We start from the raw sequence: 23,771 nt of genomic DNA, 5'->3' as shown, positions 1-23,771 counted from the left end.
GATCATCCCTATAAAAGCTGACCATTCTGTTTATTTAAAGGACCAGAACTCAAATACCAGCTGATAACATAATCCTGCTCACACTCGGTTTTCATTCCGCTCTGACCTTCGCCTCTGCACATAATTCTTCAGAACCACGTCCTCTTCAAACTCTCCTTCCCTAGCTCCCTCACCTCCTTTGGCCTCCTGCCTCCTCTTTTCCAAGCCCCTCTTCCTTCTCTCCTTCCAGCCCCCCCCCCTGCATATTATCAGAGCCATTCAGCCAAAGGCAGGAAGAGATCCTACAGTCTCCTTACCTTCTCTGTGGTATGAGTCATTCACTGCCATTGTCGTCACCCCCAGATCTCTTAGCACAAATATAATCTGAAAGCAGTATCTGATACATAACGTTCGGCGAAAATATTTACAGTAACAAGAGAAAGAAATAGGAAAGTAATGCGGTCACTTTCACTAAATGTTCCAAAATAACACCCACCATGTCTGGCTGCTGAGTTCCTGGAACCTGCTCCCCTCCCCCCCCCCAAAAAAAAGCAAAGGAATGATCTAAATTAATGACTAAGCATGTGGGAGTTACTTGAATAGCCATAAACAGACCAGGCCAATTCACATAAGTGAGGATAACCTCTAGCGCAGGTAGTTCATGGTTGCTAGTAAGTATCTGGGGACCTTGTGTGCAATCTTCAGCACAGGCGCCAAATAAAGTCAAAGATCCTATCAACTCCATTATTCACTCTGTACATGGGCTAACAAGTAAAAAGTGTTTCAAATTCAAGGGTCAGTTGCTAGTTTTCTTAAAGAGACTCCGGTTCTACTGCCCACCTCTGAGCTCCCTCATTTGGGACTGGTACAAAAGACAGCATCATTGCTGTAGGTTCTAAGCCAGGGGTGGGCAACTTGTGACCCTCCAGGTATTATTGGACTCCATCAGCCTCAGACAGCATGCTCAGGGGTGGTAGAAGTTGTGATTCCAACAACATCTGGAGGGCCACAAGTTCCCCAACTCTGCTCTAGACTGATGAACACTTAGGGTTCCTTCTTCTGGCACTCAAGTCAGCCCTGGGGAAAGTGTCATTTGAGCCGGTTTCATACAGATATGTTTACAGGGCTGGTCCTCTTTTGAGCCATGTGTCTCAGGCAGCAAATCCGAAGGGATCCTGGAAGGCAACAGAGTAGGAGGAAGATTGGGGGGGGGGGGCAGAGATGGTGGCAAAAAGTGTTGACATCCCCAATCTGCCTCAGGCAGTGTAATAGGTAGCACCATCCCTTCATATATAGCTGTGAATGTTACGTGTTATTGACATTTACTTGAGATCTGTTGTAGAAAGAAATAGAGCAGAAACAAAAGACAGTTTTTCAAAACCCAGCAAAACTACAGATTACAAAAAAAAAGTTGAAATGTTGAAATTTGCCCTCGAAAATTTTACATCTGGCACCTGAAATTTCACATCATAATTTCAAAATCTTCCTGTTTTGATTTGTTAAATGAATGATGTTTCCTAAATCAGTTGTCAGATACTGATGACATCTACTGACATTTTGACATCTGCTGCTACATATAACATATTGGCCACTACTTATCAAATACTGTGTATCAGTTGTCAGATATATTGGCAAAACTCTGAAAGTTGTATGTCAGATTCGTCAAATACTACATCCTGCTTCAAGTCAGATGTTAACTGCAACAGCTGGCTGCTACGTGTTGGCTACTGTCAGATACTGGTGGTAGCTGTGTGTCCAGCTGAAATATTTTCAAATACTGACACCATCAAATGCTGACTGATGCTGAATGCCAGCTGTTACATAATTGCCCAGGGTTGACTGCTACTGCAAAATATTTGGGTGTCAAATGCGATGTTGAACATCAAATATTCACCAAATATTCAAATAAGTATTTGAATGTTTGCAAGGAAAGATTAATTTGGGTGCAAATTGGTTTCAGCTCTAGAATGAATGTCACACCACACAGCCTTTATCTCCCCCATAAGACAAGAAAGACAATGTTTACGTTCTTCCCACTAGATTCCTAGCACAATGGTTATTTTTTTGCTGCTATTTTGTCATTCCAATCATGCAATTGGCACAGAGAGAACCATCCAGGAACAGCCTTCCCTTTTGCTTTACTGGGTAAAATCAATCCATGAGTGCTTGCATTGGCTGCTTCTGTATAAATGAACGGGAGATTCCCCATGAGCAAAACATCTGAACTGTGAATACCCTTTGGATCAAGGTGCATTCTCCTAGATATCCCAGCATCATTCTGTCCTGGCTGAACATACCAACCAAGGAAAACTGTACATATGCGCAACACTAGGCAATGCACACAAAAAAAGCCATTTCTGTTTTATTTTTCTTAGCTTTGCCTAGAATCTGAGAACTTACAGCTTGGTCTCGATACATCTTTTTAACAAGCAAAACAGCAGGCTTCTGGATCTTTAAAATCTGTTGCAAAGGACTTGGAATGCTCCTTGTCTTCCCTCCTCCTCTTCCCAACCCTTTCATAAAAACCTTGCATGCAAAACAGCTTCTCTTGCATCTGGCCTTCTCCCTTGCAAAGTAAACAACTTCCCCTGTCCCGACAAATGAACAGCAAACTGGTGGAGCATTGCAGGGGGGGCTGAGAGACAATTTTCCTTCCAACTCATTTACAATCAGTGTTTTTTGTGGTGAAACAAACTATGCCTTGGGTCCAATCCCTCTCCTTTTTTTCTTTTCTTTTGGCTATCAGGATATGCTTTTGGTGCCACACCCCTCCCACACCATATGGCACCACATGTGCTCAAGTGAAGTCCCACATGAGCAGAGAGGAGCGTGGAAATCCACATGCCTATCAAGTATTTATTTTCTTTTGTCTGCCTGTCTAGAACAAGGGGGAATGCTCAAAACAGAAACCTATTCTTCTTCTCCTTATTATTATTATTACTATCATCATCATTATCATTCTGTTCCCTTTCTCTGGAACAAACAAGATGTTTACAAAGTTGCCCAAGCATGCTGACCAACTTTCTGCAGCTGATAGGACACACCAAGGGTGTCCTGTGCTAAACACCACACATGATGTGTGGACCAAATATGAAACCCAATGGAGAAGCAATGGGTCCTCAGGGTGGCAATAGCTGTACTTGAAATCACCTAGTGTTAAAAAATATTGAAAGTTTGAGTCCCTAATGTCCAGAGAGGAATAAGTAATGTGGAAGGGAAAGCCAAAATATCACTCCCAGGCTGATTTTTTTAACCTAATCATGTCATCTTTTTCCTGGGGCACAAAAAGAAGCCAATTTTCACAGTTGCAGTTAAAGACAACTAGAGGCTATTGCTCTGCATTTTACTTTTTGCTGAACATGTGTCTTTAATGTGTAGTTTTTACCACATCTTCTGTGGGATGGTCTATGCTCCCAAACTGGGAGTCAAAAGACCTGGGTTTGGGGTTTGTCTTTTGAATTATAGTCTACTCTTCCACAGGTTTTCAGGGCAAACTTACAAGAGGTTAACAATTACAATGCAACAAAGGAAAGCAAAAACATTCAGACATACCGGGTTCATATCCAAATTCTGCAGCCGACTTTTTATGTAATCTCAGCTTCCATCCTGTGTGTCTCTCTCAAATGCACCACATGGAAGGCAAACCTGTTTTGGACAGAATGTTTTGCCTCCTGCGTGCATAAATAGCAGGGCAACTGTTGCCTTGAACACATCAGAATTCTCCAAGCGTACTATGAGAGGGAAATGATGCACCTTAACACATTAATTCCATCCAGAATAGCCAACACTCCCTTTAACCACATCTAAGGAGCCACGCAGAAGCCAGCGAGTTTCAACATTGTCGGGATGTGGGACTGGCACTGCTGCTCTGGCCCAGATTCATTGAAAGCCATTTAAGCTGAGCTGGCTTTTGAAATGCTGCTTTGAACCTCAGAACTTACCCATAGCTAGTTTTTCTACAAATCTGCTGGGACAACAGCCTCATGAAGTCATTTTGTGTGTGTGTGTGTGTGTGTGTGTGTGTGTGTGTGTGTGTGTGAAATAGTGGCAAATGTATCTTTACCCGCAGATAAAGCCATCAGCTAGATTTAGGACCGGGGGCAAACATGTTCAAGTTGCCATGCAAAGGGATGCCGTGCCCTACACCGTTGAAGCTTCATGTGAGGATTACACAATGAAATACTGCGAGCCAATTTAATAACCTCAGTGCCGTTTGTTGGCCTTGAAGATGTGCAGATGCAGTCGTCCCCTACATGTAGATGAGGCAAGACACCATAAATCCCTTCGCCGTCTCCCTGGTTCACTTTCTGTCATGGATCTGTGTAGAGCCAGAGGGGAAAGGATCCATCCATCCTGAAGCTCCACTACTTGACAGAAAGGCCAGCAGCTGCAGCCCTCCCTGTGCCAAATGTAAGAAACAGCTTTGTGCGTCACTCCAGAAAAGATGTTGCTTCATTCCAGGCACTTCTGTCCAATAATCATTTTGCTCCTCGGAGACATGCACCCACTTCTGTGTCCAGGACCTGACCTCCTAGGTACAGCTGTTGCCTTCCTGAGCTACCAGCAACAGCCAAATACCAGCTGGCAGCCGAGTTGCTTCTTGCCTCCCAGAAGGGGCTGCTTTGACTTCTGGAGTGGCTAGGGCAGGGGCTGCATTTGAGGAGACGTCCCAGGTTAAAATGCATCAGGACTGCCTGCAGCTGAGTGGACTGCTAGCCACAAAAGCTACTGGGGCCACGAGCCCTTTGTTTCTTCAAAAGGCTAGAGAGCCAGGGATTCCAGGGATTGAATCCCACATTTACTGTGGTTCTTTGTTTTGCATTTTTTTGGGTGTGTGTTTTTTAAGTCTGGGAAAAGAGTGACACCAGGATCTGGAGTGCCCAATGCCAGCAAGCAACAGGCAGTTCATATAAATGATGAATCTCTTTTGCCTGTGCCTGTATATCTGATTTCTGTGGCAATGGGGCTCTTAATGGGGGAGAAAAGTAGGGTTTGGGGTTGGGTTTTTATCAGCATCCGATTGCTAGGACTCCAAGTATAAGGGCTTCTAAACGACTAAACAACAACAACAATTCTTGTGTGAATCATGTATGTTGCCCCATCAATAAATTAAAAAGTCTGCGCTAGAAAGTGTCAATATTTGTCTAGCTCTCTAAAAAGTGTCCTTTACCTTCCCCTCCTGCCTATGCAATGTAAGAGCTGGTCTCACTGAAGAGGGCTTGGCAGAATCTACTTTCAGTTTTAAAAGTCTGTGTTTTTGTGCAAAGTCAAATCTGCATCCAGTAAATAACCCTACTTGGCATTTATGTAGCAGTCTTGAGTGTTCAAAGCAACACTACACATACAGTTTCTCAGTGATCTTTACACAGCAACCACAGGGTAGATCAGTAGTACAAAGGGGAACTGAGGTTGCGAGATAATTGCCTGTAGCCACCTAGTGAGCTTGTCATAAAGGTGACATTTGAACCAAAGACTTCCTAGGGCACGGCTCAGATTATTACCCACTACATTACACTAGCCAGGTCTCCCACGAGATATATTATCTGAACATATGGCATTTGTTGCCTGATGCAGAATTTCTACTGTATGGCTCTGCTGACAGGATGCTCATTCATGGCTACCTCACAGTGCGCTTTTCAGAGGAAGGAGCCACTGGGCTACATGCCCAAGACTAGCTGACCACTGCTGAGGGAGGCAGGAATGAAGTTGGCCAGGTAACCTTTTCAGGGCCAGCTGGCACTGCAGACATGCTGGCTCTCCGCAGTCCACTGTACAAGGAGGCAGAAGGCTAACTTTGAAGTCCAGTGGCTAACTTCAAATTATTGCATGTTTTCTTTTTAAAAAACGCACCCGCTGAAAGGGGCACAACAGCTGAAGACGCCATTCCAGATCAGATGTGCCATTTGCAGCCTGCTGTTCAGATACCTTGAAGAGGAGAAGGCTTAAAGCAGGAGTGGGAGAATCTAAGAAAGAAGTTTGCCTTCCATATCTACCATTAGCAATTCCACCATGTTACTGGTGGCCTAGGCCACAAGCAACCTCCTCATGCCAGCCTTCCCAAGCTGGTGCCCTCAACATGTCTTGGACTTTAATTCCCACCATCCCTGGCTGGGGCTAAAGGGAGTTACCCCTCCAGATGTTTTGGATGACATTGGGTTGAGGAAGGCTGTTCTGCTCCCCTCCCTCTTTCCAAAGGCTTACTCCATTAGCAAAGGCCATTTTCACCTACCTTAGCCTCACACCACCTTTCATTGCTATCCAAATGTTCCTTACCTAATTCTCACTATTCTTGTTCCCTTTCATCCCCATTAAATCCATACAGTTAAGAGACAGCCCAGTGTGCCAGACCCGCAGCTTTTTGGTGGCGAGTCCCAGATTTCCTGATCCTTCCTTTTAATTATTTTTAAAACTTAAAAAAAGAGAAAAACTCTGCTTATATGGCTGGTGGACCCACTGTGAAGTGCAGCACTGGTAAGACGCCATTTTCCTGGATATATATAAAACAGCAAATGCAGATTGTATGTAAATTTATGTTGTGGGCCTGTGCCCCAAGTTCCTAGTAACACCCTGGGCCTCATTGTATTGTTCATATAACATAGCGGCTCTACCTTGCTGTATGAGGTGTTAAGGGAGGGGTAGTACCTCTGGTGGGGGACACATTGTGCTACTTTTGGAGTAGTTTGTCCACCTTTGGTCCCCACCCTGCACTCAGCTCCCACCTGTGGCTCCTAGAAGCTTTCAGCATGCAACAGTGGCCACATCCCGAGAAACAGCTTCACCTAAACCAGGTGAAGTTGAGTGGCCAGCTCAGGTGACTGGCCAGCAACCAGGTGAAGTTTGACTGGCCAGCTCAACCAGGTGAGGGTAGCCAATGGGTGAGTTAGGGACTTCCCTTGCATGCAAAGAAAGGCTCCAGTGGATTGAGTGGATGAGACCAATGGTGGCTCCAATGGTCAAGAAGGTGGTTTCTGAACATGCTGTGGAGGGAAATGGGGAGTAGTTGGGGTTTGTCAACTGGAAAGGTAGCCCATCTAGGAGATGGAAAATTCTGGTCCTAAACCTCTGTTGCCTTGAGGGATATCTTAGGGAGCAGAAAAGGCCTGGGAGTAAACCCTACACAAATCCAGAGTGGAGTCCCTAGGACGGTTGGATGGTGTCTTGTATGCCTCCTTCCGGCAACTCCTGCAGCCAAGTTGGTGCCAAATGTATTTCTCTGCTTTCCTTTGGACCACATCAGCGAGGCCTGGACAGCCCGGGACCTCCATACACACACTGCCCAGGTTTGCGCCCTGGTGTTGCTAATGCAGCAGTCTGACTTCATCCTGAGGCACACACCATTGCCTCTCGAGACAGACAGATGCCAACCTTGCTGAGTCAGAATGAAAGCCCACCACAATCCAATACTCTGTTTCCAGCAGTGGATAAACCAGATGTCCTTGTGAAATGCAGAGGCACTCATCTGCTGTGGTTTATTCCCAGTATCTGGTAATCAGAGCCATGCTGCTTCCAAATATGAAGGTGCCATTTTTAATCATTTAAATAATTGTTCATTATTCCAAACCCCGCAGTGAACACTGACTTCTCTGCGCTGTATAGCACACATGCGGTGCTAAATATTCAATAGTGGCTGCAAAGCAGCTGTGCTACATAGAATACAGGAGGCCAACTATTCTGTCAAACCAGCTCCATCCAAAACGGTAAGCCATCTCTTTGTAAATCCAATACTGTATCCTTTTGGAAAACCAGCATATATTCTGTTTTTTTTTCTTTTTTAAGACCAGCTGTAGGTGGACCCAGGGCTTTTTCTCATTAACTACTGTGTGGCAAAAAAATCTCTCTGATCACCCTCTGTTTTGGACCAACCTGCTAGCTTAAGTAGATCATGACGCACTCCGAAATATTTTTTTTGGTTAGTTGTACACAAAAGGGGCAGGCAGCTCCTAGCAGTTGTAAGCAGCAAGCGACATGCTGGACACTCAAAAGGAGAGGGGGTGTCAAAGGCAACTAATGAGCAGAAGGGGTGTGCGTAAAAGCCCTACTTAGATTGCCTCTCAGGGGAACAGCTGTTTCCTTGTAAACATTTTATGAGTTGTTCTGATTTCAAGTTTGAATGAAAAACATTTGTTGTGGCCAAGGTTTGAGGGCGGGGGGGGGGGGAGAGAAAAAGAAGGTGTCAGTGGGGAAGATTCAATGCTTTTCCAAATGACAGGCTCTCAAAAGCAGAAAATTCAAGTTGCATACGCTCACATGAAGCCTCCTTAATGACTAAGCTGCTGCTTCAGTTGATCATATAGAGAAAGCAAAACAAAAAACAGGGAGGCATTGCTCCAGAGAGCCTACAAAGGGGATGTGGGTAGCATATAACAATTTTGTGTCCACATAAACCAATATTTAGTGGTATGTTGCTCCTGAAAATAGGTATTTAATTCAGCTACAATACCCCAAATCTGTTATTATATCCATGACATGTTGTCTTCTCCTCTTTGAAAAACGCATGGAAGCTAGTGTTGAAAGTTAATTTTTCACTATGTGAAACAGTAATATTTTTTTACCTGCCCTGACTGTACTGCTAAGTTTCATGGGCTGACTCCTTGAGTTTCAGAATTAAGAGATGAATGGAATGAAGCAGTTCAGCCTGCAAGCAAATTATTTAAAAACAAACTAGGGATACCTTCAGAATGCTCACTCACTTTGAATTTAAAAACAGTAAGCACAAGGCTGGAGACATTGTAAAAATTAACATTTATTATGGTATAAGCTTTTGTGAAACTACCACTTTATCCAATTCACTATTCAGAGATTTCGCTTTGTTGCTGGTTAAGAAAGCACGAATCATGACCCTTTGCCTCCCAAAGATCAATAATCTACCATCCAGACAGATCAGCTGAGTAGAAGCCAAAGCACTCACCAAGCTTTGACATTCTGTGTTGTTTTGTACATTTGTAGAAGAATTACACAAGAGGACAAGCTGGCACCACATTCAATAAATATCCTCATCCCCAAACAATTCCTCTGTCCAGCCATCCAGGCTCCAGTGTAGAGCCCATGGGTGTAGCTAGAAGAAACTGGGAGGGGATTGATTCTCTCTGTGTCCTGTTCATCTCCTGGCTTTCTACTACCATCTTCAGATCTGAAGAACTGCTGCTGCTGCTGGTATCTTTTTCTTCTGAGGGCATATTCAGCTGAGCAGCAATGTTATGCAGAAATGAAGCCAAAGTTCACCAGAAGCAGCTTAGCACAATTGAATCCCTAGGCAATCACTTTCTCCTTGCCTAAAGCCTTGTTGTGGAAAAGGGAGTCAGGAAGAAATGCCCTACTAGAAGCTGTGTGAACCAGGTAAGTATCATAGGATGAACAGAGCATCGTTATAACTACCGTGTTTCTCTTAAAATAAGACACCGTCTTATATTAATTTACTTAAGAAAATAAGCCTATGGGGGTGTCTTATTTTTTTAAAAAATTACCTCCTCTTCCTGTCGCGGCTCGGCGCCCCGGAATTGGCTGCTGTTGCTGCTGGGCGCTTTGTCGGCGCTGCTGGGTCCCGCCGGGTCCGGGCTCCACGCGGCGCGCGCGGCAGCTCTTGCTGGGTCCCGCCGCGATGGGGCTCGGAGCTGTGTTCCGTCGCCGGCGCGGCGCACGCTGCTGGGCATTTTGGAGGGGCAGCAGCATCCGGTTCCGGGCGCTGAGAGGCATCTTCCTCTTCCATGGCGCCATCCAGACCTGCTCCCACCACTATGGCTTATTTTGGGGGTATGTCTTATATTTTTTCAACCCAGGAAAATCCTGCCATGGCTTATTTTCTAGGTGTGTCTTATTTTATGAGAAACACGGTAGGCAGAAAACTTGCTCGTCAGCTTAAAAAATGTATGAATTGCTTCTGCATATATAAATACATATAAATATATACATACATATACACATATACAGTCGCATCTTAGTTTTTGAACAGCTTAGTTCTCGAACGTTTTGGCTCCGGCAAAACCGGCAAACCCGGAAGTGAGTGTTCCGGTTTGCAAACTATTTTTGGAAGCTGAACGTCTGGTGGGGCTTCCGGTTGGCTGCACTGAATGTGCTTTGCCTTGGGATTCAAATATTATTCCCTCTTGGGAGACAATGGTCTATCAACTTGGCTTCCTGCTTTTGATTGAGTAGCAGTGGAATAATTGCATAGCTGGGTAGCAAAAGGGGAAAGGAAGATCCCAAGGGAAAGTGGGTCATCCGCAGGCTTAAGCAAGCCTGACCCACTGATCACTCAGGATTCTAAATGAGTCTGGATATAAAGAAAGGTACGCAAGCCAAGCCAACCTCTATAAGCCAGGTTAGGCTATGTGCACCAGTCACAAGGGCTTAGGTCTATTGCAGCGTGTAAGTCAACAAAGCCCCAGCCTTCGGCTGGGTACAGTGCAGCTCCGGAGCTCAACAACAGAAAAATGCTCATAGTCTGCCACATCCAGCATGTTTTCCCATCCTACTAAACAGTGGCGGAGGCTTTGCTGAATTAGAGAACTGGGGAGGGGAAAGGGTCATGTTTATTGAAGCACACACTGGTGGTTTAGGTAGCAGGACAGGCCTCTGGGATATCCACCCACACACCACAACATCTGAATTAGTATTTCCCCAAAAAGCAACAGAGCTCAGCTTCCACAGAGCAGGCTGCCTAATGTTGTGCCATCTTCACTGAAAACTGAAAAACGAACTTGAAAAATAAGAGATAAGAAAATGGAAAGCAGGACTAAGCATACACAAAAGGGCAAATAATTCTTTAAACAAGAATCGAGGCAAATGGCAACCTTTTCTCAAGTCACTGTAATGGATTCAAGTTGGGGAGGGAAGTGCAGCCTTATGCAAAGACTTGAGAATCCTGATAGGCCAGGGGTCCCCAGACTTACCGGCGTTTGGGCCGGTTCCCACCGCGCTGATCGCGCGGCGGGCCGGAGGGCGGGGGAGCGCGCGCCTGTGTGGGCCGGCGGGCGGGGGAGTGCGCGCCCGTGCACATGCGCACGGGTGCTTACTGGCGCGGCGGCGTGCTTCCAGGGTGGGAAAAGCGCCAAAAATCCGTTGTGCGCATGCGCGTGGGCCTCCCCCGCCCCGGAAGTGCACCAGAAATGACTTCTTCCGGGTCGGGAGAGGCCCATACGCATGAGCACAAAGGATTTTCGGCGTTTTTTTCCCAACCCGGAAGAGCGCTGCCGCGCTGCGCACCGTAAGAGCGGGCGGCAGCGGCGGGCGTCGTCGCGGGCCGGATTGGCAGGCTAATTGGGCCGCATCCGGCCCCCGGGCCGTAGTCTGGGGACCCCTGTGATAGGCAAAGCCAACACACTGACGACACACACAATAACTAAGTGGGCAAGGCAGTGCTTTTTATTGGGTCAGGGCCTCAGTTTGTGTATACATGTTTTGAAAATTCAGAATGAACTTTGAGGCTGCAGGAAGACATTGTGCGATACCTCCACTCCCCAATACGCAGCCGTGCCAGTGTCTCATTAATGGTGCCCACATCAATCCCACACACCCAACAGGGTCATCCCAGGAAACTGTGTGAGGTACCCAAAGTATGAGGCTGTCTGCCAATTCAGAGATAGCAAAGGTCACCCCAAATCTTGCATATGGCATATGTATTGGCTGTCTCAGCCTTTCTATACACCAGTAAAAAGCGGTGAAATAAACTATTCAGACCAGGAAAGGGGAGAGCAACAGCCTAAATGGAAAAGGCCTTCGAGATGGATAGAGCAGTTAGCATTTCAATCCACAAAAAGAAACATCATGAGCTGAAATGGAAAGAGCTGGAGTGATCCTGCTGCACAAAGGGAGTATGAGCAGTGTATTTTCAAAAGGCTTTATAGAAGTGGGGAGGACATCCACATAATGACAGTACAAGATGAGAACCCATACTGGGTGCAATGGTTGGAGTCCCTCTGAGCTGCTTCCATCAAAGTCCAAACCAGGTAGGAACGTCTGCTTGCCTGGGGTCGCCTTTCTGCCTCTGCCTCTCATCTTCCATAAATTTCTTCTGGGTCTCTTCAAAAGAGCCAGGCTCAATGACTTCTTCTTTTTCTGGAAACAAGTCTGGAAACTGAAAAGTTTGTCCCGCAGCCTAAAGATAGAAAACAAATGCTTAATATCATGTTCCGGTAGCAGCTACAACTCTTTGGACAGCTGTGGGAAGTTTCAGCTGGTCCAGAACGCTACTGCCAACCCCCAAGAGACTCAGCAGAGTTTGCAGGAAGTTAGATGCAGAATATGTTTTATCTTACCTTTCCTCCAAAGAGCGCAGGCTGGCATAAATCCTTCCCCCCTTTTTATTCTCACAGCAACCCTACAAGACGGGCTGGTCACTCTGTTGGCCTAAGATCACCCAGGGAGCTTCATTGTCAAGTGGAGGTTTGAACCTGCGACACCTCAGCCTTAGTCTGACACCCAAACGACCACACCACACTGGCTCTCCCAGTGCCCCTTACTACATAAATGACAGACAGGCAAATATCCTGCACCAGTTCAATAATGACCCAGATGTCCATGCAGAAACAGTGACTTGGGAAATATGGTGCAAGGGTTTGTGTTACCATTAACGAAGCAGGCGGTCAGATCAAAAGATGTTCCCGCCTAGCCAAAAGATCAATTGCTGGAGCGAAATGATGGAAAGGCTGTATACATTTACAAAATTAAATTTCTCGATTGCAGCAGGTGCAAATGACAACACTGATCCAGCAGAAGGCCTTGGGTTGCCTCAGAACATTCTTCAGTTCACTCTTTTCTCCCAGACTAATGTATCAAGAGAAGACAAATGCACCTCCGTGTGGTTAAAATTACCGGGGGGGGGGGGCAAACAGCAGTTTTATGGGTACTTTCCCCCTTTAAGATAGATATAAAAGTGGTGGGGACAGAATCACCACTGAAGTGGATCAATTAGGGAAGACTTTCAGTGATCTTCTCAACCCTGGATCTGGTAGCATTTGGTCCAGAAGAGAGAGTGTGTGTATGAGAGAGAGCGTGCATTAAAGCACAGACCATGGTTACTGAGTGCCTCCATGTCCGCTGCACAACAGACCGAGGAAAATGATATGCTAGACAAAACACTGTAACGATAGGAAATAAAAAGTGATTCTTGAAATACATGTAATTCCTGAAATGTAGGATTACATTTATAGCAATCACTCCCCATAATGAAGAGAGCCCACGCCAGCAGAGAGAGCGCTGCCACAGACTCAACGTCTCCCATTTGGAAAACAATCATCAGCTGACCTTTTCGCTTTTATTTAACAGCAGGAACCTATTATTCGAGGACAGCATTCTATTCCGTTGACATTATCTCTTTATTTTTCCATAGTGTATGCAGTGTTGACAACCTCATTAAAATCAACCTTGTCAGCTTTCCATTCAATTCAAGTAGAGGAATTGGTATAATAAAACCATCAGACAATAACATCGCATAGAAAGAGGTGTTATAAAAATATTGTCTGGGGCTATTTTGAAACTACTTTCCAAAATACCTTCACAGTTTTAGCCCACCCCTAAAGAACTTGGAAATCAACAGCATATAAAACTCAGAAGACATGAGCATTTTTGCTGCATTTCTACAATCAAATTTTGCTTTGCAAGCTAGCTGAGCTTTTGCCAATGATAGCAGTCTCATGCAATGATTTTGGATGTGTGCACAAGGGAACTAGGCCCACAAGGAGGTGCAATTTTAGCTTTCTACATCTATGGCTTCCCACCCTACAGCACAGGTGATAGATCTTGGTCCCAATTTACAGAGATCCAGGCCTCAAAGCAGAAGCACTCCTACGTATATCATTCCAAGTTCTAACATAGGAAGTCTGCCCCCATACATAAGAGACCATTTCCACCCCTGCATGCCATTGCGGAATGCAATGTCTCTATCCTGCACCTCTAATTCTGCCCTTTAGGAAAGATCCCAGGAACATTTTTGATAACTGTTCTGGAGGTCTACTGAAATCCAAGCTTGAACATTTTCCAGAAACAACACAAGAAAGAGAGAGAAAGGGCTTTTAACACCTGGGCGTATTTTGGTTGTGTGCTGTTGCTGTCCACCCTGGTCCTAAAAAAACTCTAAAAACAAAATACGGTAAAGCAACAAAAATAACTCCAGTATAGACACCACGGGCAGCATGGAAAGTCACCAAGCAACATTAGCATGGTTGCCACCTGTCCCTTCTCCTTGCCTGCACAATGTCGTCATTGAGTGATGTTTCTACATATACCAGGGCTGGGGTTACTGCCAAGCTGAAAACTGAGAGGCCTTGTCTTATGGTAGACATGGACCTTCTGTTCTCAAAGGGCAAGGATATGGCCTGTGGGATGAGCCAAGGTGCTAGCCCTTGAACTTTTCCTCTGCACGCTCAACCCTAGTCACAGAGTTGGAAGGCTGAAAGTATATTGCTCAGGGCAGATGGTTCCACAAAATGCTACATCTCTTTCCCACCCTCTTCATTTGTTTCAAGTAAGAGGGCATAGAGAAATGCTCAGATGCAATAGCAGAACTAGACAATACCCTTCCAGCTATCTATGGAAAGTGCTCCCAGTTCCCAGTTCCAAGGCTGGTCAAAATCAAATATTGAGCAGAAGTCAATCTGTTTCTGGAACCTTTTAATAAATAGAAGTCAGTGCAGACAAGTTGGCTCTTTCCACCTCTTGTTTTGCCGAGAAATGCTGATCTTGGCCAGTGGCCAGATAGGATTTGAAACAGCCAAGACATTACATTGAACTCTCAGAACTGAAAGCTTTATAAATCCTCACAATACCATGCAGTAATTTTGCACTGGTCAGATTCCGGAGTGCTGAAAGCTTTATGAAAAATAGTTACTGTGCATGTTCAGTAGCTAGTTTAACTTGACCATTTTGTAACTTCAACTATATCCAGAAGAATAACTACATGCAGAGAGCTAAATATCCATCGGAAACCCTATCCCTTGTGATAGCTAAGGTCACGAGTGTAAAGAATGGTGGTTTATTACTCACTGAAAGTCAAATCTGAACTTCTGCCATATTTACAACCATTTGTTTAGGACCAATGGACAAAATCTCTCAGCAGGGTCAATGGACATTTGCTATGGGTCTCATTTAGGATAGGATTACAGCTCTGGGAGCAATGAACCTTATGAACAAACCACTTTGCTCCAACCAGGAAAGTTCTACTATGATCCCAAAGACCCACACCCGTCAGACGGACTGCTGTGTTCTGCAGCAGCTGAAGCAGGGCCGCCTTGAGAATATCTGGCGCCCTGGTGCGAACTATCCCTCCAGCGCGCCCCCCCCTTTCCGAGTGTGGCTGTCTGGTGGGTGCAGCGTGGCTTTCACAGACGCCGCAGCGTGGCGCCCCCCTAGCAGCCCGGTGTCCTGGCGCATTGCGCCACCCAGCCTTGCCTTAGGGCCGGCCCTGAGCTGAAGAGCCATCCAAGGGCACCTCTACGTATGATCCTTTACGCAAATCTCGCCTTAAAGGTCTGAAGGCATACATGACTGTAACAAGAGCCAAACCGGGGACGGGGGAGAAGTGCCTTAGTCCTTCTACCAGGTGAAGTTGTTGACTGAACTGTAATTTGATGAACAGTGACTCTCTGCAACAGAATCAGCAGGCTGCAAAAAAAAACCAAGAACACGACCCCCAAACCACACCACACGTGCTAGCCATGAACTGTTCAAGGCAACAAGCTTCAGTGTTTTTAGAAGGTTCCAAGACGATTACGCTAGCCACTAGGCCACACCCTTCTCAAGTGATTTGGCATCAGCTAACCTGGTAAATGCACCCGCAGATCTTGCATGCCTGAACATCACTAATAGGAGGAGGTGAGGGAAGAAGGGAAGAGAGCAGCTGAGATTCTCCAGGCACAGAAGCAGTTTCCGTTTTGATATATAACCTGGTGCTAGTTTTTGAAGCATAAAAGGCAATCATTAGTTCTGCATCATAATCAAGGCTACAAAACGTTTTCTCCCCGGGAAGAAGGGAGAGAGCACACCAAGAACAGCCTGAAACTCCTGAAGGTGATATTGACCACAAGCACTAATTTGAGGTCATTTGCAATGGGAGACAAATACCACCTGCGCTGAACTATTCACTTGCCAAGTTCAGGGTGTGTGTGGAGAAAGAGTCCTCAATCTTCCAGACAACCTGGTCCTTATGCATGCGAGTCAACTATCTACTCTCGCCCATACGGCTATGTGTTATATGATGTCTAACACATCAGGGTTTTCATCTTCCAACACTTGAAATGCAATGATTAATGTGTGCATATTATATTGCACAAGTTGCCCTGGAAACTAGAAGCTGATGACTTCCAGAGTAGGGAAACGTAACTGCTGCCTTCAAGACAAAACAATATTTCTCAGATGCGTAAGAATGCCAGCAAACGAAGACAAAGAATACAGGGAAGAATAATGCTGCCACCTATTGACTCTTTCAGGAGGCCAACATGAAAACCTTCCCAAACAGATGGCTTTCTTACAGGATTACCCAGAATGTCTAAGAAACATGAACTTGTTTGCGCCTTGGACTTGTTTACACCAATCAAGGGGTGAAGCAGGGTTTGAAGCAAAGGAAGGAGGACGGAACAGAACCTCGGAATGACGAAGGACTCCCTTCTTGTCTGTTTCATCCTGGACTAGCTCTTTGTGAAAATGATACCACATCACGAACCAAGGCAGGAAGCTATAACATCCTAGCTCACCTTTGAGAGCCATGGGGAGGTAGTTGATTTATGATGGCCACCACCTCAAATGCGTCCATTTGAAAAGCCGTATGCTATCCTCAAGCCATATAAATCAGGCCTTAGCAATGTTTTTTCCTCCCACGTCATTCATGAGTAATATTATTTCTAATGTAATACTGAGTTACGCACAACTAAGCAAGAAAAACATAACAGGAGCCCTACAGGATTAGCCACTAATTAAAAACTAATGAGAAGTGGGGTTAAAAAAATGTGACTATTGGTTCAAAGACTTTCCAGTCATGAGGAACTGAAGGTTAGTCATTGTTGAGAGCAAGATTAAGGTCAACCAAGAAACACTGCACAGATAAGGACAAACTGGTTAAGGCTGATGAAGAGCTTCTCCATTTATCTCTGAAAATGTTAACTAAAGGTGGCTTAAAAGAGAGAGAGAGAAAGAATGAAGAGTCATTTCACAGATCAGCAACTCATTAAGATGCAATAGTAAATTATCAGGGATCCAAAAGATACAAAGAGTGTGCAGGGCACAGAAGGAGTGAGGATGGTCTGTCTGTCTGTCTGCATCAAAAGAGCACCTGTGAAGTTCAGTAAGACTCCCCTGCCCTTCTCTCAAGCCTGAAAGGAGCAGGAGGAGCTTATCCCTGCAGCCTCCCTGAGCTTCACAGGTCCAAAACAGCAAGACTTTGATCCATGAAGCCCAATGCAGCATGGCATATGAAACCCCTCCAGTTCCTGAGCTGGGAGAGCAGCAAGCACAAATTTTGCCTACACGCTGAGGATACCAAAAATTAAAAGAGAATGGCTACTAATATTGCCAGTAAGATTAAATGATTTCACTCTATAGCTGTCCTGTTCAAATGTTCTAGTTACAGGTAGGTAGCCGTGTTGGTCTGCCGTAGTCGAAACAAACAAACAAACAAACAAACAAAATCCTTCCAGTAGCAGCAATAACAAACTTAGTTGGTCTCTAAGGTGCTACTGGAAGGAATTTTTTTTTATTCTGTTCAAATGTGTGTTCTTCAGCTTCAGTGAAAAAAGTGAGAATCCAATTGTGAGACTAGCAGAATGGACATGCCATTAGCATCACAGAGTCGACATTCTGAGTCCATGAACTGCTGCACTAAGAAAACAGTGAACTGTGGGGATAAAAGCACTTTTAACAATTTCTCAGTCACCTTCTTGTAGTCCTCAGAACTGTAACATCCTGGCCCAGGCTCCTCCCTCAAAAATGTGAGATAAATATGTCAATAAATAAAAATTAATGAGAACCTACCCAAGTGACACTGATGCAAAAACCCCACATATACACTAAGTAAAATAATGTAAGTCTACCTCCCTCTCCCCCCAACCTTATACAGTGTACAACATTAATGTCTCACATCAAATGTAACTGATTTTTAGAAAAGACTATGCGACCTGAAAATAGAGACAATGCACGTATTTTTCTAACCCAATAAAATCTTTAATAAAAAGTAAATACGGTAATAATAATAATAATAATAATAATAATAATAATAATAATAATACTATTAGTTCTTAAAAGGGAAATAAATCAAATTAAAACAGGCAACTGAAAAAAGAGAATCTACCAAAAACTACATTGTGTAAATGAAGGAACATTATACAGGTCTGCCTAAATTGCATTAACTTTAACGATTTTTAAGATTTAGAATGTTTGGGCCCAGCCACTTGAGAAATGTATTTACTCACCAGCTGTACATAAGCAACTTTGTAATCGGGCTTCTTGATTCGTCGGTTTCTGTGATCCCTCTGCTTCATTGAACCTGTTAAGCATATGAAGGCTTCACTTCACTTCCCACAAACTACCAGCAATTCATCCCTTCCCTAATAAATGTTTTTTTCAATTAGAATCGGTTCCGATCTTTGGGGGGAATGAGTTTTGTAGTCTCACCAGCTGCACTTCCTGAGTGCCAAGGATGTAGTTTTACTGCCCATGATGCTGTTTTACACCGTAATCAACTTTTTATTTAACTGCATTAACTATAGGTCATAGTGGCACACACAGATAATTAATGTAAAGCATCAGTACATAACACACACACACACACACACACACACACACAAACGGTACAAGAGAGAACTTTTTACTGAACTAAGAGAAGCATCCACATTGGCACAGTTCAAGTGCCTCAGCCTGACCTGCCATCCTTAGCATTATCTATGCACAGCAGAAAGTGTCGTTTCTGTTTCTAAAATGCTGTTAAGTATTTACAATTAATACCGAACCTAGAAAATATATACATTTGGAAGAGTCTGAGCTAAATCTCCACACGTTCATTATATTTTCTCAACCCCCACCCTTCTCTCTTCTCATGCACACGTACTAGTTTCCAGTGGTTTAGGATTCGATAAGGAAGATGAAAAGTTCATAGAAATCAAACTCCCAGTGGACTGTGCTCAGACAATGAAGCACTCAGCATGGTTAGAAAGTTCAGCGCACTTTGTCTTATTTATTTGGCTAAGGATGCTTTAGCAAATCTCACATTTTTGCCCTTTACTTATCGATCTCCTTTATATAGTCATTTTTCTCTCTCTTATAAATTTGAAGCTTATTATCTAAAAAGATTTACTTTCCTAACCAATCTTGCAATTCTGAGTCTCTACTGCTCTCTACTATACCAACAATATTCTTGAAGGAAAACCATACTCCAGATTTTCTTACAAAGGGGCTGGATTGAATTTTAGGACTGCACTTTCTTCCATTTAGATTTCCTGCCTTTCTTCTGCCACGGAGCACACTGCAGCATGTGTATGGTTCTGAAGGAGTCTCCCACCCAAGTACTGGTCTGGTCAGATGCAGAACTGCTCAGCTTCAGCAAGATGGCAGCCTCAAGTGCCTTCATACCACAACATTCCTAAGTCCCGGGATAGGTGGCAAAAATCAATTATGGACAAATGCAAACACATTTTCCATGGTGTTTTCTTGTCCAAAATTGAGTTTGGTAGGGCCTTTGAACTTTATGGAGATGGGCCTGAACATTCATTTGTTTCAGGGCGACCTTTCTCAAATCTTTAGCTTTCACCACAATCCCCCCAGAGGATGGGTGGATTATTAGTAGATTTAATGGGGACAGGGAGGGAGGAATAAACTGAAAGAGTTCTGTTGGAAGACAGAACTCCAAATGCCCTCCAAACGTATACAGAAGACTCACCATGCTGTATCCTGGTTCTTATAGCAGCCACAGGAACTTTATATATACTTTCAAGGTAATCCTTCAATTCCACTCTTGTCATTCTGCACCAAATGCAAACAATTACAACACAGAAACACTTCTAGTGTGCATATATATGGTAAGATAGCTACATAACAACCCATGTCTTTGGGGAAAATATACTTGGCAGGGGGGTGCAGGAGATGACTTTTATTAACACAAATCAAGAGTAAAAAAAAAAACCTGGAGCTTAACCCAGATACAACAGAGCTACTGTTGGCTGTGGGTTCTAGTCACCCAGGAGTAGCTGTTCAGCCTGTTATGGATGGAGCTGCATTCTTCCTGAAGCAACAGGTCTGCATTTTGGACCCAACTCTGCTCCCAAATGCTCAGGTGGCAGGGGTGGCCATGAGTGCCTTTGTCTGATATGCCAATTGGGTCCTTTCCTGGAGAAACCAACCTATGCACTTGTCACCTCCAGGCTGGATGACTGAAATGCATTCTTTGGTCTGGTTCACACATCAGCTAAGCCTAACCATGGCTTGACATGAACACACAAACATACAGGCTCTGTGTGGGGGGGATCATGGCTGCATTGCTCTTCCAGTTATTCTGTTGCTGCGCTGAGATAAAACCATGGCTTGGCTTAGCAGGCTCTCCAAAGCCAGGCTCATAATTTAGCTTTCACCAGACTAATCATGAACTGTAATCAAGGTTTGTCCATGGTTTATGGCTCACGGCTTGTCCTGGAGAGCTAACCCACGACCTGGGTTCAGACAGCAAAGGCTTAGCTCAACTCAGCCAAGCCCAGCGGGAGAACTAGGGAGGAGCAAAGCAGCCCCCAAGATCCCGCAAATTCACACTATGTCATAGTTTGGATTAATGTGACATACAAACCAAATCTATGTGAGGCTGTGCTTGAAGAGAGCCCAGACATTTCAACCTGTTTGGAATGCCACTACTGGATAGTGTCCAGATCAAGGGAATTAACAGTACCACTCTATTCTGCCTTGGTCAGGCCACACCTGGAATACTGTGTCCAATTATGGGCACAATTTCAGAAGGCTGTTGACAAATTGGAACGTGTGCTGAGGAGGGCAACCCAGATGATCAAGGGTCTGGAAACTAAGCCTTACCAGGAGCACTTGAAGGAGTTAGCTATGCTTAGCGTGGAAAAAAGGAGAGTGAGAGGAGATACGATAGCCATCTTCAAATATCTAAAGGGCTGTCACATGGAAGAGGTAACACGCTTGTTTTCTCCTGCTCTGGAGGGTAGGACTCAAGGCAATGGATTCAAGTTACAAGAAAGGAAATTCCGACTAAACATTCGGAAAAACTTTCTGACAGTAAGAGCTGTTCAGCAGTGGAACAGACTCCCACAAGTGGTGGTGGACTCTCCTTCCTTTGAGGTTTTTAAGCAGATTGGATGGCCATCTGTCATGGATGCTTTAGCTGAGTATCCTGCATTGGAGGGGGTTGAACTAGATGACCCTTGGATCCCTTCTATGAGTCTAAGCTTTGTCTTTGTCCTTTGGACCCAGAATACTTGCAACATTCTGGGGAGATGTCTTCTTGAAGTGTTTGATTTTAACCCAATAAGCAGAAGTTCCTTTCCTTGTATGTACTTACTCCATGGGGATGCGGAATTGCACAGTGTCTTCTGGCTGCGGAACACCAGGCCTCACCATTGTCAAGAAGTAATCTGTCCGGAAAACCCTTATTTGAGGATTTCCATACTGGTACAGGGGATATCTATAGACAGAAGTAATAAATAATTCCATGGGGGGACTGGAATTCTTATCCAAATTATTTCAAGTACATCTATTACCAGGAAGTGGGAATCATAAATTCTCCACCAAGCTATAAATAAAAAGAATAAATCTGCTTTGAAACCTTAGTTTTAAAGAACAAGCTGCTTCTTTTTCCTTATACACCTACGTATCTCTTAAGGAAATGTGATATAAATGAATTTATTCTATTCCAAGCATAGTTGTCAACTTTTCCCTTTTCTTGTGAGGAATCCTATTTGGTATAAGGGAATTACCCTCAAAAAAAGGGAAAACTTGACAGGTATGATTCCAAGCAACTCCAACTCAACAAAGATGATCATTCATACAAAGCAAAAAGCCTGCATTTGCTTAATTCTAGTAATATAACTGGATTTTCTATTTGATGACCTCCAAACAGTAGAGCACAGTGACAGAAATAGGGATATATTCCTTGGGCAACTCCCATCGGCGTGGCCAGGTATGGCGGGAGTTCCTACGAGTGGAACTGTAAAGTTCGAAGTGACCGAGGGTCATCTAGTCCAACCCCCTGCAAAGCAGTATTTACTGCGAGCCAATGGCGTCTGGAGGGAACCACGTCGGCTGCCGGCCTCCCTCCCTGCCTGGCTACACTGCCGGTTGCGCGAGGAAGCCGCTTCCCTCTGCCTGCCCCGCTTCGCCCTCCGTGGCTTTTATGAAGGAGCCGCGCTTAGGACTCAAACCGGGGAGCCTCCCGCCCGCCGGAGGTCAGCAGGGGCAGCGCCTTCCGGGCTGCATCACCACGGCCGCGAGGTCCTCGCTAAGCCCGGCAGCCCTTTCAAAAGAAGCAGGAACCGCCGCCGCCGCCAGAGTCGCACGGGGCGCAGAAGCGGAGCGAGAGGGAAACTCCCTCCCTCGCGCTACCGGCCACTTACAGAATTCGCCTGGCCATGATTCCCGATCTCCTCCTCCTCCGACGCTTTCGTCACCCCCGGAAGGGGCGGCCACATCCTGCTACGAGAGGGAGGAGCGCATAGAGGTAGGAGCGCATAGAGGTAGGAACGATAGAGCGGCGATTATGGCTTTTGTCTGGGATGAATGTTGGTTCCTTCGGCTCCCCCTTTGTTCCCCTCCCCCTGCGGAGGCTGTAAGAGCTGCCCATAGGAAGCAAAGGCCGAATCTGATGTTTTAGCGTTGCTCTGGTTAGGTAGCGGCACATCCCAGCCTCCTCTGCAAAAGGCAGCGAGTATTATCAGTGCCGGATTTAGGTATAAACTAAACAAGCTTAGGGCCCCACTTTCTTGGGGGCCCCAAAAAATTTTCACTATTAATATACTTCTTAATTGTATTTCAGTTCAACAATTACTTTGATAAAATACATATTTTGTTACGTGCAAATGGCTTTAGATACCTATTAGGTCCATAAATTACCATATAGCATATATTCAACACAAAAAACAGCGACAATTTGTTGTTGACAAAGGACAGCTGGACATACCTCTTCAAACCTAAATCCGGCCCTGTTCTGTATGCATTTTTTTTTACTTGGAAGTTTGGGGTGTTTGGAGGCACCAGTCAGAGATGGTCCGCTCTTTTCGGCCTTGGACTCTGTTCCCATATGGTGTTACTCCGGAGCAGGCACGTATTCGTATTGGGCTGCACTACCAGCCCCAAACCAATACTCAGCGGCATTGCGTTTGGGATGTACTGTATCTAAAAACTATGGGGAGAGACGCGCTAACTTCAGATACGTTAAAATACCGGGGGGGGGGTGTTCCCTGTCATTTTCTACGAGCAAAGTCCACTTCTCAGAAGGAACCCGGCAGTTTGATTGATTATGGGCGTCGAAATTTAAATCTGCGGATACGAGCAGCTCATCTTTGCTCTCGTTCCCTGTTAATCTCAATGGAACGACAGGAACGCAACGCTCCTCATTCAAAGAAACCGCACACGGCACCATAGAGATTTTGAAGTAGAGGGGATCCTACATATTGAATTGCGCGTTCGGCTGTATTCAACTGGAATGCAAAAATGAACGCTGCGTGTCACGCACGCATTTTCTATCTCTATGGGCTCCCTCCGATTTAGCCCCGCTTTCTATGTGCGGAGGATTTAAATTAGAAATTCACTCTATCGCCCCCTGCAGGGCAGATCGGTTCGCTGCACCTATTTGACGCGGCGACCCTTGC

General features: G+C 45.0%; 1 protein-coding gene and 1 long non-coding RNA gene across 4 annotated transcripts; one reads left to right on the top strand and one right to left on the bottom strand.

Moving 5' to 3' along the window:
• The first annotated feature begins 8,273 nt into the window (after window positions 1–8,273).
• LOC148687600 (uncharacterized) lies at window positions 8,274–12,067 on the top strand. Its single transcript, XR_015949028.1, has 2 exons — window positions 8,274–10,847; window positions 11,285–12,067. It is a non-coding gene; the product is annotated as an uncharacterized LOC148687600 (long non-coding RNA).
• Window positions 11,319–23,525, bottom strand: MRPL23 (mitochondrial ribosomal protein L23). 3 transcript variants are annotated; one of them, XM_088666300.1, is made up of 5 exons: window positions 23,081–23,525; window positions 21,467–21,589; window positions 19,838–19,920; window positions 18,375–18,448; window positions 11,319–12,073 (listed from the first exon to the last, which is right to left on the bottom strand). In XM_088666300.1, exons 2-5 carry the CDS (start codon window positions 21,523–21,525, stop codon window positions 11,909–11,911), a joined length of 381 nt encoding a protein of 126 aa, XP_088522426.1. In that variant the 5' UTR covers window positions 21,526–21,589; window positions 23,081–23,525; the 3' UTR covers window positions 11,319–11,908. The 3 variants fall into 3 exon arrangements, with proteins under 3 accessions (XP_088522426.1, XP_034976959.1, XP_034976975.1); XM_035121068.3 differs by lacking the exon at window positions 23,081–23,525 and adding an exon at window positions 22,518–22,571; XM_035121084.3 differs by lacking the exon at window positions 23,081–23,525 and adding an exon at window positions 22,326–22,540.
• Window positions 23,526–23,771: the final 246 nt, after the last annotated feature.

The sequence above is a fragment of the Zootoca vivipara genome, chromosome 1 (genome assembly GCF_965207765.1).
Source record: "Zootoca vivipara chromosome 1, rZooViv2.hap1.1, whole genome shotgun sequence".
NCBI classification, from domain to species: domain Eukaryota; kingdom Metazoa; phylum Chordata; class Lepidosauria; order Squamata; family Lacertidae; genus Zootoca; species Zootoca vivipara.
Note: the sequence above shows the minus strand (reverse complement) of the source record. Positions and strands in the feature narration are given on the sequence as shown.

Bases quoted from the DNA above. Each gene is read 5' to 3' on its own strand.
- MRPL23 (XM_035121068.3), bottom strand. The intron at 19,921-21,466 runs GTAAGTACATAC...CATTTGGTGCAG, and splicing joins CAATTCCGCATCCCCATGGA to AATGACAAGAGTGGAATTGA. The intron at 12,074-18,374 runs GTGAGTAAATAC...TTCTATCTTTAG, and splicing joins AAGTTGCTTATGTACAGCTG to GCTGCGGGACAAACTTTTCA.